Source organism: Cricetulus griseus, assembly GCF_003668045.3.
Source record: "Cricetulus griseus strain 17A/GY chromosome 1 unlocalized genomic scaffold, alternate assembly CriGri-PICRH-1.0 chr1_0, whole genome shotgun sequence".
In the NCBI taxonomy this organism is placed as follows: domain Eukaryota; kingdom Metazoa; phylum Chordata; class Mammalia; order Rodentia; family Cricetidae; genus Cricetulus; species Cricetulus griseus.
In genome coordinates, this window is record NW_023276806.1 from 193153850 (window position 1) to 193167789 (window position 13940).

At 39.7% G+C, this 13940-nt stretch overlaps 1 protein-coding gene across 25 annotated transcripts in view; it reads right to left on the reverse strand.

Moving 5' to 3' along the window:
* Positions 1 to 13796, reverse strand: part of Agbl3 (ATP/GTP binding protein like 3) — an 88028-nt gene extending 74232 nt beyond the window's left edge. For 18 of the 25 annotated variants that reach the window (XR_004771681.1, XR_004771679.1, XR_004771678.1 and 15 more), the window contains exons 1-4: positions 13463 to 13618; positions 11867 to 11985; positions 10827 to 10887; positions 7638 to 7823 (exon numbers count right to left, since the gene is read on the reverse strand). Coding sequence is in view for 16 of the 25 variants with exons in the window: in XM_027391435.2 (XP_027247236.1) it covers positions 7638 to 7823; positions 10827 to 10887; positions 11867 to 11929 (310 nt within the window). In the remaining 9 variants the exon portion in view is untranslated. The other 7 variants (XM_027391432.2, XM_027391431.2, XM_027391433.2 and 4 more) reach the window with 7 other exon arrangements.
* Between the last annotated feature and the right edge of the window lie 144 nt (positions 13797 to 13940).

Sequence of the window (13940 nt, forward strand, 5' to 3'; positions counted from 1 at the left end):
GCACACCAGAAGAGGGCACCAGATCTCATTATGGATGGTTGTGAGCCACCATGTGGTTGCTGGGAACCGAACTCAGGACCTCTGGAAGAGCAGTCAGTGCTCTTAACCTCTGAGCCATCTCTCCAGCCCCCAATTTGCATTTTCTTGATGGCTGAGATGTCAAACATCTTTTCAAGTGTTTATTGGCAGTCTAACTTCTGTGACAAAAAGTCTTACTGGATTCTCTACGTGGATTTTCAAAGTAAGGCACTGATGACAACAGTGTGTCTTTAGGAGTTATTTATTATAGGAACATTTGTATATTCCTATAGCAGAACTGTAATTCAGGTTTTCCCTTAGGCCCATGACCTGTCAAGTTTCAGATTTTAGATCACTTCAGCAGTTTCAGGTATAGGTTCCATTTCATAAGGTAGGCCTAAAATCCAATTTAAAAAGTGGCTGGTCATTCCTATAAGCATTTGTGTCATGACTGCATCAGCATAGCTTGCAGGCAGGTTTAGGTTGCAGCATTTGTAGCTGGGTGATATTGATAATAACTACCTTTCTCCTCCAGTAGCATGAAGAGTACCTTCCAGTACTATTAAGAGCTAAGCAGTAGGGATGAAACTCCAGTTAGGCACTAGCTCAACTTCTCTATGTCTTCAGCAACAAGGCCTTACCAGCAGGGTGTAGAGAGCAACCAATAGCCTTGGCAATAACCTGTGATGTCTGGGGAGTGCCACGTGACCCCTTTGTCAACAACTCAAGATATAACCCATTCCTGGCATTGGTGGCTTAAGTGTCTAGTTGGGGCATTGTCTCTCTATTATTTTGTGTCTCAATTCAGATTCCTTTCATATATGTATATTAAAAAATCATCCTGGAGGTAACCCAGACATAAAAGACAATTACTGTATATTTCCCTACATGTGGATGTTAACTTTTAAGCTTTTGATATGTGTGCTATAATCTAAATAACCACAGAGGTTAGGTAGCTAACCTAACTAAGGGACTGAGGGAGGGGAGGATCTCCCAAGGTAGGGAAATAGAATATAGTGTCTGGAGGAATAAAGGGGAAACCATTAATAGTTTCCTTGAAAGTATAATGCTCCAAAACTTGGATGAAATCTAATTTATTGAGTTTTGCCCTTATTCTTATTGCATTTCAAATCCAAACTGTTGGAGTTTTCCCTTTATGTTTCCTTATATAGCTTTATAAATTTGGCTCTTATATTTAGATTTTGATGCTTTTTTTTATTTGGTGTTAGTTGGTGAGGGTCAAATTTTATTCTTCTGCATGTTTATCCATCTTAGCACCTTTGTTGAAAAGTCTAATCTCTTACTGAAATTTTGTGACCGCTGACATGTGAATTTATTCTGTACTTTTTTTTTTGAGGACAGGGTTTCTCTGTGTAGCCCTGGCTGTCTTGGAACTTGCCTCTGTCTCCCGAGCACTGGGATTAAAGGCATGTACCATTACTTACGTTCAGCAATCCTGTCCTTGTAATTTTATCCACTTCTTTCTTATATATTCCCATGGTAAAATAGTTCCAAACTGTCTAAATAACTTAGTTTACAGTAAAATTTGAAAGGAGATAGTCAATTTGATTTTTCAAGTTTTATTTTACTTTTTGCTATTCAGTGTTTCTTAAGTTTCCATATAAATTTTAGGATCAATATGTCAAGTTTTACAAAGCAATTAGTTGGTATTCTAATGAGAACTGGGTTTTGTTTTGGTTTGCTTTCTGCTGCTGTGGTAAAACATTCTGACTTACAGCAACTTAGTGGAAGAAAAGGTTTCCTTAGCTCACAGTTCCAGGTTATAGTCTATCATTGAGGGTAAGATGAGGCAGGAACTCAAGCCTTAGTCACCACATCACTTCCACACTGAGAGCAGAGAAGAACAAGTATGTAGATGCTACTTATTTTCTAGGCTGTTTGTGCTCAGCTAGCTTTTCTATACTTATACATCCCAGAATCACCTGTCCAGAGAATGGTGCCATCCATAGTGGGTTGGATCTTCCCACATCAACCAACAGATCCCCTACAGAGATGTCAACTAATGTAGGCATTTCCTCAACTGAGGCTCTCTTATTGTCTGATGCTACTTTAAGTGGAATTAAGTTCCTTTTATATGGTGTTCATTATTCAGAGTACAGAAACACAAGTGATTTTTGCATATTGTCTTTGTGTTTTGTAGCCATGATTTAAGTTTTTCAGATTATGTCTATTTATTCACTGAGCATTTCATACAATATCCATATTCTTTCCCTTTCTCCAATGTCTACTCCATACACACTCAATTTTTTATTCTTTTTCTTTTTTTTCTGCATTCTTTCTTATTTGAATTAGAAACAAGATTGTTTTACATGACAGTCCCAGTTCCCTCTCCCTCCCTCCTCCCCAGTGTCAGCACTCCAACTGTAAAAGGTCCTTACTGCCAGCAATGTCCAGGGTGAAGGGCCCAAAACTACACCGCCCATATGCCATGTCCTTTAGCACTGTCTCTGTTTCTATCAAAAGCCTGGCTGTGAGTGACAGTCCTTTTCCCTCTGGGTCTTGAAGTCACATACCATGATGCTATAATATGTATCACATACATACACACACACACATATGTATTGCATGTATCTATGTATAAATGCATGTATGTATGTGTATATATATACTTTTTTTCAAAGCTGCATGGTTACATCCATAAATATCCGTAGTCTAAACCCTTGAGACACTTCTAGATACTGCTGACACTGACAATAGCTAGAGAATCAACAAGGAGATTATACTTCTGTGCCCACTTAAAACCAGAACCTATGCACCAAATTAAACCAACCTCCTGACTCATCATAGGAAAAAGCCTTTCATTAAGAAAGCTTATTTGAAAAATTAGAACAAGCAATGGATTCATGGATATATAAGTATCAACACAGAAAAAAAAATCAGCCAGGAACATAAAAACTGCCTGGAAACAAACTATAGTAAAGGTCATATATGGATGCCTTAAAGCAGTGAGCTCTCAACCTTCCTAATTTGGTATAGGTCCTAATGTGGTAATGACCCCCAATCATAAGATCATTTTGTTGCTATTTCATAACTGTAATTTTGCTACTGTTATGAATTATAATGTAAAATAGATGATATGCAGGATATCTAATATGTAACCTCTGTGAAAGGGTTGTTTGACCCCAAAGGGGTCAGGACCCATAGGCTGAGAACCACTGCCTTAAAAGAATTAAAATAATGATCCTCAGAAAATTCTGTAAGATGTGAGAAAACAGACAATTCAAGAAAATGAAGAAAACAATTCATGATCTGACTGAAAAACTCAACACAAATAAGACATTAAAAAGTACCAAACAGAAATCTTGAAGCTAAATGACTCAAATAAAATAAATTTGATAGCCTCAACAGCAAACTAGGGTAAGAAGAATTTCATTTTAATTGATTTCTGGAAATAGTAAAAGTAGAGATTTAGTTTTATTATTCCCCATGCCTGTATCTGTATTTGTATCTGTACCTTTATCTCTATCTACACCTTCATCATCTCTACAGCTCTATCCATTTTTCCATTTTCCAAACACCTCATTTTTTGTTTTGTTTATAATGAAGATTGTTGTTTTCAGTGCATTCTTGGTACCTTTGTTAAAAACAAAACAAAACAACCTCAGTAGGCTGTAAATAGATGGATTTCTGGATCACCTCAGCCTCCCCACTACTCTTCCCACCAGAACCATATGGTTTGTTTTGTAAGGACCAAATTCAGGGCCTTGCACAGGCAAGTGAGACACTTCCCCAGTTTGACCATGCTGTTTTGCTTACTGCAGCTTCAGAGTTTATTTTGAAATCAAGTTTTGTGATGTTTTAAGCTCTGTTTTAAACCCATTAATAGGCACCAATTAAATTATGGTTCATTTACTTAATGAAATATAACAATCATAAAAAGATTGGTCTACATGAACTAATTCATAGACTTTCACAATAGACAATGTATACAACTGGCTAGAGAAAAGCCCTCTCTCTCTTTTTTTAAATCTACACAGCACACTAGATGTCTAGCTTTGACTCTTGGCTAAGAAAAGACTGTAAGATTAGTAGATGAACTGTTTAAGATGTAGGCTTCTTTGGTAACCCCTGAAAATTTATGAACTGATGGCTTTCATTTGGCAGTACATTTAAACAAGCTGTTTTAACCACACGGTAGAAGAGGCAGAAAACGTAGTTTCTGAGGCAGATTCACTACACACATGTTGTTTTAATCAGATGTCTTTATGTGTGTATGTGTTTGAGAGTTAAGACTCCAGGGACCTTGAACCAGGATGTCTTCTGGGCTCCAGCATTTGCCAGAAGCCTCTTTATTTTGCTACACCATTCCTCTGCCTTTAAATAAAAGCAATCTACAAGTGGAACTCTGTTTAGTCTTGTATGTCGTGTCAAATATTTAAACTTGTTTTAAAAAACAATCTCAAAGGAATGTGCAAGACTGTGGAAAAGACTTTCTAGAATGGAAGCAAGTATGGAAAGCTGTTAAAGACACCTGTAAGCAGATTTCCTATTCTTCCCCCATAAAGGATGTAACACAAGCTGCAGTTTGATACCCTGCACAACTTGAAACTATAGGACAGACTGATCAAAAAACACGGCGCAAACAAAGCTCCAAACAAAGCTCTCACCCTGTGTGATTCTACCACGCACAAAGTGTGTCATTAGTAGCTGTGAAACTTCCATTAGGACTCTAGGGGGCTTGGGAAACCAATGCTGAGCAAGGTAACATCTGCACTTGCATAGTGGGGCATTTGCACCTTCATTCACGGTGGAAGCTGGGCTCGCAAAGCTCAAGTCTATTTAACATGCAAGACACCTGAAGTATGGTGCCAGAGAATCTAACTATCCGTAAAAACAGGAGTTTGGTAAGAACATATATTTGGAGTTACTAGAAGTCATAAATATAACTGCTCTAGTCTGAAAGCAGAGTGTATCAAGTAACCGGGGAGTAGAGACCGTCTCCATCCTGAGGCACTGATGTTAATCACTAAGGGCTAAATGAAGGATGGAAATTAAATGTTATAAATGTAAGAACAGGATGCACCAAGAATGTGGAAGTGGGCTGTTTAGGGGGAAAGTTGCTACAGGGAATCAGCATGGGGTAGGGGGCACACTGGGATTTACTCTCCTCTCCTCTTTGGGTCTCTTCTACTCTCATTCTCTTATCTCTCACACAGAAGAGAACTCAGAAGCCGCAGAAACAAGAAGGGTTTTCATTCTCAGCTCCAAGTCCCTTCTCCCTGACGCAGCCACAGAGATTATGAAACAGAAGCAAGGCGTAAGAAGGGACGGAGGAAGAGTCAACATTTAGTGCGTGATGGTAGGTTTTTCTTTTGTTTGTTTGATTTCTGTATTTCTTTCCCTGGTATAGGAGCAAAACGGGGCTATTACAGGAGAGGTAGGATGACCGAGCTGAAAGGACAAACAGATACTCTAGGAAATGGACACTGAGGTCATCTCCGTAAATAAGTGGTGCTTATACTAGTAACCATGGATTCTTAATGTATTTCTAGACCTATATTTGGAAGTTGGGGGAAAATTTTGCTACTCAATAAGCAAAACCACTATTCGTTTTGCTTCTCTATGTTACCTATCTGCTGGCTGCCTGTCTTGCTATGATACCTATCTATCTAAAACCAGATAATACAAGAAGAAAATGTAGCTTCTAAGAACTCCTTTTCATAGTGCACAGGGGATTATTCCACAGCACCTGCCTGCCTCTGCCTCCCAAGTGCTGGGATTAAACATGTGTGCTGCCTCCCAGCAAGCAGTTCAGGTGGCGTTGGCGCACAAATTTAATCCCAGCAACTTGGTAGGCAGAGGCAGGCAGATGCTGTGGAATAATCCTCTGTGCACTGTGAAAATGTGTGGCTCTCGTTGTTAACAAAAAGCAGATTGTCCAATAGCTAGGCAGGAGTTTGGGGGCAGAGAGAACCCTGGGAAGAACAAGGGTGGAGTCTGAAGTCTTGAGCCCGATGCAGAAGAAGCAACATGGGAATTTCCTAGATGAGGTAAGGGAACCCAGAGGCAGTGCGCAGAATAGGAATAGAAATAGGTTAATTTAAGTTGTAAGAGCTGGCTGGAAACAAGCCTAAGCTAGTGGCTGAGCATTTACAATGAATAATTTGAGTGGTTGTTTGGGAGCTGCTGCTGGGACACAGGAGAAGTCTACCTACAGATGGCACCCGTCATCTGGTGATGGAGAGCCACACAAAACCTGAGAAAGCTTTAAAATGGAGCCAAACGCAGCTTCCTAGTCTTTGTGCCTCTCAGAGACAGGTCTCCTGGCTGCTGTTTGCAGGAGGAGCCAGCCGCCAGTGCAGTGTCATGCACTGCCACCAAGCACTAAGCTAGGCTGGACCAGTGGCAGCTAACACAGCCGTTTAAGAGTCATCTTATGCAATCAAGGAGCAATACAGATGCTCAGTAAAGACAGATCCAGATGGAAAACACCTCTAAACAGCTTACAGTGTGTTTAAAAATATATGCAGGCATGGGCTGGAGAGATGGCTCTGTGGTTAAGAGCACTAACTGTCCTTTCAGAGGACCTCTGTTTGATTTCCAGCACCCACATGGCAGTTACGACTGTCTGTAACTCCAAGATCTGACACCCTGACACAGACATATATGCAGGCAAAATGGCAATGTACATAAAATAAGAATAAATAAATCATTTACAAAATAAAAATATACATAGGCTTGGGAGACAGAAAAGGTATATACAGTCATAGATTAAAAAAATAGTTTAAAAATAACGTCTTTTTAAAAAAGGAGTCAAGTAAAATAAAAATATATAATAAACCAAGTAAAGACAGGAAATACACAGAGAGTCTGGATTCTGTATGTTATTGTCTTTAAATTTTCTGATTGCTAAAAAGGAATGACGGCTGCTAAGATATATTAGATTATGAAAACTGCTGATTAAACCAACCTATATATTTTTAAAATGTCTGAACTTCAAAATGGAAGTCAAAAGATATATTACTTTGGGAAAGAGGTTATGTCTTTATTTCCAGGTTGATATGCATCAAATTTGATTGAGGAAGACTCCCCTGAAAATCCTTTATACAAACAACTAAACTAAAAAAAACCCCTACAAAACATGTAACACATATTTGACCTCCTCAAACATGAAACAAAAAACGTCTTTGACTAACTTGTGTACGATGCACAGTCTACACTTGTATTAATAAAGATGTTTATGTTACCTCTAAAAGTATATCTGGTGATATACAACCCAGGGTGGCCTTGAACTTGCAATCTTCTGCCTCTGCCTCCTGTGTGCTGGAATGAGGAGTATGAACCACTATGCCCAGTTCTAACATACATTTTAAATCCCTCTAAGCACAGTGAAATGTGAACAGTCTGAACTGAGATACCACAAAGTATAAAATGTATACCAGAATCGGATAAAGTGAAATATGTTTGATATATGTTAAATAGACTATATTTTAAAGTTAATTGCACTTTTAAACCTGTAAAGCTAGTAGGAAATTTTTATTTATACACATGACTTATGTTATACTTCTGGAATGCAGTTCGTTAGTCTCCTCATTAACATCAAGATGGATAAAATAAGTTTGCTAAGGTCTGAATCCCCCAAACTTCTAAAAACATACCAATATGCTGGACTTTTTCATCAATGACCTCACAGTGGTATGGCCACCGTGTTGGGCTTAGTGGACCAGAAGAAGAGACGCCATATAAATCCCGTGGTTCACGAAGGCGTGGCACCCATCTTCCTAGATGATACTCTAATAAAATCTGTGTAGTTCGAGGGAAGAATGGGTCACCAAGAGAATCAGCTGAAAAAAGATTAAAATACAATTACGAATGACCACAAGGAAATCCCCAATTTCTCTGTGTTTTGCTTCTTTTCCTTTTAATCTACTTAATTTATGTATATGTATAGATATCATCCTGTTTAATAATTCTTAACATTTTAAATATCTAAATGAAATTTTATGACAACTGATCTTCATAGTAGCTAAAAAGTTTACTAACCTACGTAGTAGTATTATAATGATTTTTTACCAATACTTTAAAAATGTCTGTTTCTTTCAGCTTCCCTAGCAGATCACTTAGGTTTGATTTTCAAATGTATGTGTCTGAGAGCCTGTGAGTCCAGAGGACAGCCTTTGTTTTGGTGTCATCCTCAAGAACACTGAGACAGTGTCTCTCACTGGCCCAGAGCCCACCTATTAGGCTCTCCAATGAGTGGTACAGATCTTCCTCATAGACCTCTTCATTGCTGTGATTACAGGTGCAAACCACCATGCCAGACATTATGGTTTAGAACTTAGGTTCACGTGTTTGTGAGGCCAGTACTTTACTGAATGATCTATTTCCCCAAGCCCTATATTTGACTTCTTAATCATACTAATTGTCCAATGAGTTAAATATAGGCACTGACTATAACTTTATCACTTACTGGAACTGTATTCGTAAAGATTGCTAGTATTCTCTTAGTCACAAGCTTTTCAGTGCGTGATCCAACTTCAGGAGAGTGGTTCATACAGTTATCATGGGCCTACCCTCAGCAGACAGTGCAGTGGCCCTTTCTCTGTCAGTGTGTAATTGTATGGCATCAGCTTGATATGAAATGCCTTCTATGTTTATTTCCCTTCTTTTATAGGACTACTTGTGAACTGACCTCCAGGGACTTTCCACTAGGATCTAAATAAGTTCTCGGTTCCACTTTAAACAAATCTTTGCTTTGCTTATAAATTCATTCTTTAAGTCTTTCCCTTATGTGAGGCTTAGGTAGTGTTTCCAAACACTTTTGATTTTAAGCATCCAATTTGTGGACTGTTGTTGCTCAAATCATTTCCTAAATGTGTCAAAGTTACATTTTAATAGGCTTTACCCAAATTGGATCACCTTAAACACACGAATGCAACTTTATTAATATATATCAGAGAAAAGTACCTACATTGGTCCTTTAGAATTATTTTGATATGGCTATCAGAATTCATTTGTGGTTTCTTTACTAATTATATCTTCACTTATAAAAGCCTTTCTTAGAGTGCATAGTACAATATATATCTTGAACACAATGTGATGTGACTTATTCAGTAATTATCCTATTGTTGAATATTCAGATTGTTTCTAACTTTTGACTCAATTAGAGAGTCAGAAGAAATACTTGTCAACATATACCAAAATTCCACATTTAAAGCAGTAATTTACAACATTATCAGTGACTCATGATTCCAGGGATGGAAAGATGGGATTTAGTACATGATAAAGTTAGTATTTCTAATATATGGTAAAGATGACGTTTCAAATCAGTGATAAAAATCAAATTTCAATAAATAATGCCACAGATTACAAAATGATACTGCAGCTATTTATGAATTAGAAAATAAAACCTACTCATGTGAGAAACTAAATATCAAAATTCAGATTAACACAGATAAGTACTTAAGATTATTTTGATGAGTACACTCATGACCTTGGGGTAGGGAAGGTGTTTGTAATTTGAATAAGATAAAAATAAAGAGCCATAAATGAACACTGATAAACCCAACCACACCAAAATAATTCTAAATGATGGAAGTAACATAAGCAAAAATCAAAGAATTACCATGAATGGGCAATTCATAAAAAGGAATATAAATAGACAATAAGCTTGTAAGATAATTTTCAAGTCCTCTAACAATATACCAGTTAAAACAAGGAGCCACATTCTATCTTCCATCAGATGACAAAGCTAAAAAAAACAAAACAATAGGTATATATACAAATCACATATCTATACTTTATATATGCACATACACTACATACGTATATACACACATATACACTTATAAAGAGAAAAATCTAGAAAGGTGCATACTATGCTGGTTGGTTTTTGTCAACACAAACCTAGACATATTTTGGAAGACGGAATCCTGAAAAAAATGCCTCCACAACACTGGTAAGCAGGCATTTCCTTGATTAATGACTGATGTAAGAGAGCCCAGCTTACTGATGGGATTGCCATCACTGGGAAAGTGGTCCTGGATGGTATAAGCAAGCAAGCTCAGCAAGCCAGCAAGTATCATTTCTCCATGGCTTCTGCCCTGGTTATTGCCTCCAGCTCAGTTCCTCAAGTTCCTCCCTGACTTCCCTTAGAAATGGAGTGTGACCTGAGAGTAATAAGATGAAATAAACCCTTTCCTTCCCAAGCTGCTTTTGGTCATGGTACTGTCACAGCAACAGAAACCCTAGCAATGACACATACCAACTTAAGAAGAGTAATTATCTTAAAAGTAAAGATTTGTTTTACGATGGTGGTAAAAGACAAGTAAAAAGACTATATTAGACTGTGTTAGATATGTAAATATTTATTGAAAATATTTTAGAATTTGACAGTACAACTGTAAATGTATACATTAAAAAGTTTTAATATATATCAAGATGCCCATAAGCACATAAATACTTGCAAATAACCTTATTTAAAAATCTACTTGCAACTATATATTACTAAAATAAATAAATATATATCCAATACATTGTTATATCTTATATCCTTAAAAAATGTTTTAGTTTTTTTGAATAAAATGAAAAGTTAACTCATGTTAAACAGTACTTCACAAAGCAATCACAATCACTGCTTTCATTTAATTTCATTCATTACTTTCTCATATTATCTAGGTTTACTTAAAATTTAAACTTCAAAGTGGATTTATTTCTTCCTCCCTCCCTACCAGAATAATCACTGCCTTATTAAATCTGGATTTTTTTTTCAGTTTCCTTATCCTACTTTTTTTTCACTCAAAGTTTCATGATACAGGAGAGAAGAATACATATAGATGAGTTCAAACCTGCTAGTAGTGTACACCGATGAATATCATCACTTACAAATTTCATGAACGTATCCTCATCCTGAAACAAAAGAATTTTAAAACTTAAGAACCAATAATATCAAAATCCAGAGTTTTGTTTCACATTTTCTAAGTACTTGGCATTGCTCTTAATCTTTACTAAATGGAAAACTCCTATGATTATTTGGGTTATTGGCCCCAAAGTAGTAGTTTCAGCTCACTGGAACCTGAAATTTTCATCTTTATCCCTCCTCTTCCACAGGGTATAGCAATGGTATTGACTGCAGAGGTGGAATAAAGTTGACTATTGGAACACTTGGGGAAACAACTGGAGAATGAGAACTCAAAAAAAAAAAAAAAAAAAAAAAGCACAACAACACAGAAAGTTATCATTTTGGAGAGACTTCGGGATTTTAAACATGTAATTTATACTTTTAAAAGGAAATCTCTTAGAACAGGTTGTAGGACCAGACACAATATTCTCAAACACTAGCCACTCCTCTTCCTTTTTCTACTCTCCACACCCTTTTCTTCTGGTATTAGCGTGCTGTGGTGAAACACAGGAGCACTGGTGAGGACAACAGTGGTTCTAGTATGGTGCACATTATGTTAACTTAATTAGCACAGAAGTAAGTAGATATGGATTGTAAAATAAAACCCTAATGATAACATAAATCTTAATAAAATCCTAAGTAATCTTACCCGAGTATTTTCTCATGAAAACATCCCTTTTCTCTATTTAAAAAAAATGTTTTTAATTGAAATAGAATTAGAGCATTTTACCCCTTCCTCCCTCCAAGCTTTCCCATTCCCCTTTGCACTTTCAAATTGATACCCTGTTCAAGAAAGAATAATTCTTTTTATTTCTTTCTAGTTAAACTATATTACATAATAAGTTTTTCAGTCAAGTTATTTTCTAACTTCCATGACAATGACTTCATGATTTTATTTTGACATCACCTTAATTCTACAATGTTTTAATTGGGAAAATATACTTTACAGTAATTTTTATCTCAAATTATGTAAAGTAAAAGACATACTGATTCATCATCATCACTGATACTCCTGTCTGAGTAGTCTTCCTCCTCTGAGTCTTCTGACATCTCTCCCAGTGTCTGCCTTGAACTTCCGTTTATTATGTAGGTAGGCTGTAGAAATTCTAAGGAAAATATTGGACAGGTTTTCTTTTACACCTAGGCATATATGCTCTACATTAGATGAACACTCCAAAACACATCCAAGTGTATTTAATGAACAGTGACAGATCTCTAAAAACCAAATTAATAAGGATACAGGAAATCAATTACAATTTCAAAGATTTGAAGAAACTACTCATTACTACGATAAAGATGGTCGCTCTAAATGGCAATCCAATAGCAAACGGTCAGTCTTACAAATATATACATGCAAGCAACATTCCACAGGCTGCTGCAGGCTGCATTTATGTATTTAGTTGCACACACAAGCATAATGCTAATAATGAGAAAGAGGCTATGAGTCTGAGTGTTGGAAGGGGGAGAAAGTAATTACATTTTAATTAAATAAAAAATCAAAATGAGGACACAAAGATGGACAGGGAATGTGGAGGTGAATCTGGGAGGGGGGGACAAGTAAATGTATAACCTGTATGCTTTATGAACAAAAATAAAACTGAAAAAGTCTGTTTAAAAAAAAAGAGAGAGACACGCGTGCTGGGTGGCGGTGGTGCACACCTTTAATCCCAGCACTCGGGAGGCAGAGGCAGGCGGATCTCTGTGAGTTCGAGACGAGCCTGGTCTCCAGAGCGAGTTCCAGGACAGGCTCCAAAGCTACACAGAGAAACCCTGTCTCGCGGGGGGGGGGGGGACGACGACGACAAATCATATAAATAATCTGGTCGAAACTTTCACGGTACGTAGCCAAACTATTCAACATATATATTTAAACACTACACAGCAATAGCAAATTCAGGATTATCCTCGGGCATTAAAAACCATGCAGCAGCAAGAAAAAAAGGCACAATGAATGACTCGGGCAATAAAACGTGGCAATCGTTTGACATTTTCCTGCCCCCCCCTTCCCTGACTTTCCACTGACCCCAAAAGTTGGTGTCGACAACTCGAGTTTCTCCTTAACCCCGCTCGTTTTTGGGTCACTGATCATTCACATCACTAGCCCGGGTGCACCACAAGGCTCTGCAGGGGACGGAAGACCACCGCTGCTCCTAGGCAAACGCGCTCGCTCGCGAGCATCGAGACGGCCGGAGAGCCAGCCCCGGCCAAGACCTTACCCTCTGGGAAGGTGACCGGAGGGACTGACCGACCAATTTCACAACGTGCGGCCTATGTCACCTACGGGCCGACCGCGAGTCCGGGCGCGCGGCTCGCACGCAACCCTGGGTTTCCTTCTGGTGGCCGCACAAGGCGGGGTCTGGGGGCGCTGACTGCACAGAAGGCCCCGCGGGCTTCATCACAAACAGCGGCCGCCGGGACAGCGGTCTCTAGTGACAAACCCGCGCCAGGGCTCGGGCTAGCGGGCGAGCGGGCGGGCGGGGGCTGACGCGGCGGCCCCGGGGAGGCCCCGTCGGGCGAGCGCCGGCCCCGGATGAAGGCTCGTAACGGGGACAACCCGCCGGGCCCCGGCGGCAGTCTCCTTACGTGCACGGGCGGGGCGGGCGAGCGCTGGGCGCCGCGGGGCCGCGCCAGGCCGTGTCCGAGGGCACTCACTGCGGTCTCCTCCGCCCTGGCCGCGACAGCGCTTCCGGACGTGCCCCAGAGCCCCGCGCGCAGACTACACAGCCGGAGGACGCTCCATCTCACCTCGGCGGCCGCAGCCACGCCCCCCATGGAGAGCGGGGCCGCTCGTTGCCGGGGCAACGGCTGTGCCCTCGCGAGGCTGGTGCGCGCGCGCGTTGGTGATTGATTTACCTAGCGACTGCTACGAAAGGGAAACGAGCGGGGCTTCGGCGGGACCCAGCTAGGGGCTGACGGGAGCTGGGGGCGTGGCCTCGGGGGCGTGGCCTCTTTGGGGGTGGCTGGCCGGGAGGGAGTAGAAGACTGAGCCCCGGGGAAGGCGGCGGGTCGTCCCGGCGGTGCGGGCTGACGGACCACGGGAAGCTGATGGCTGGGTCCCTGC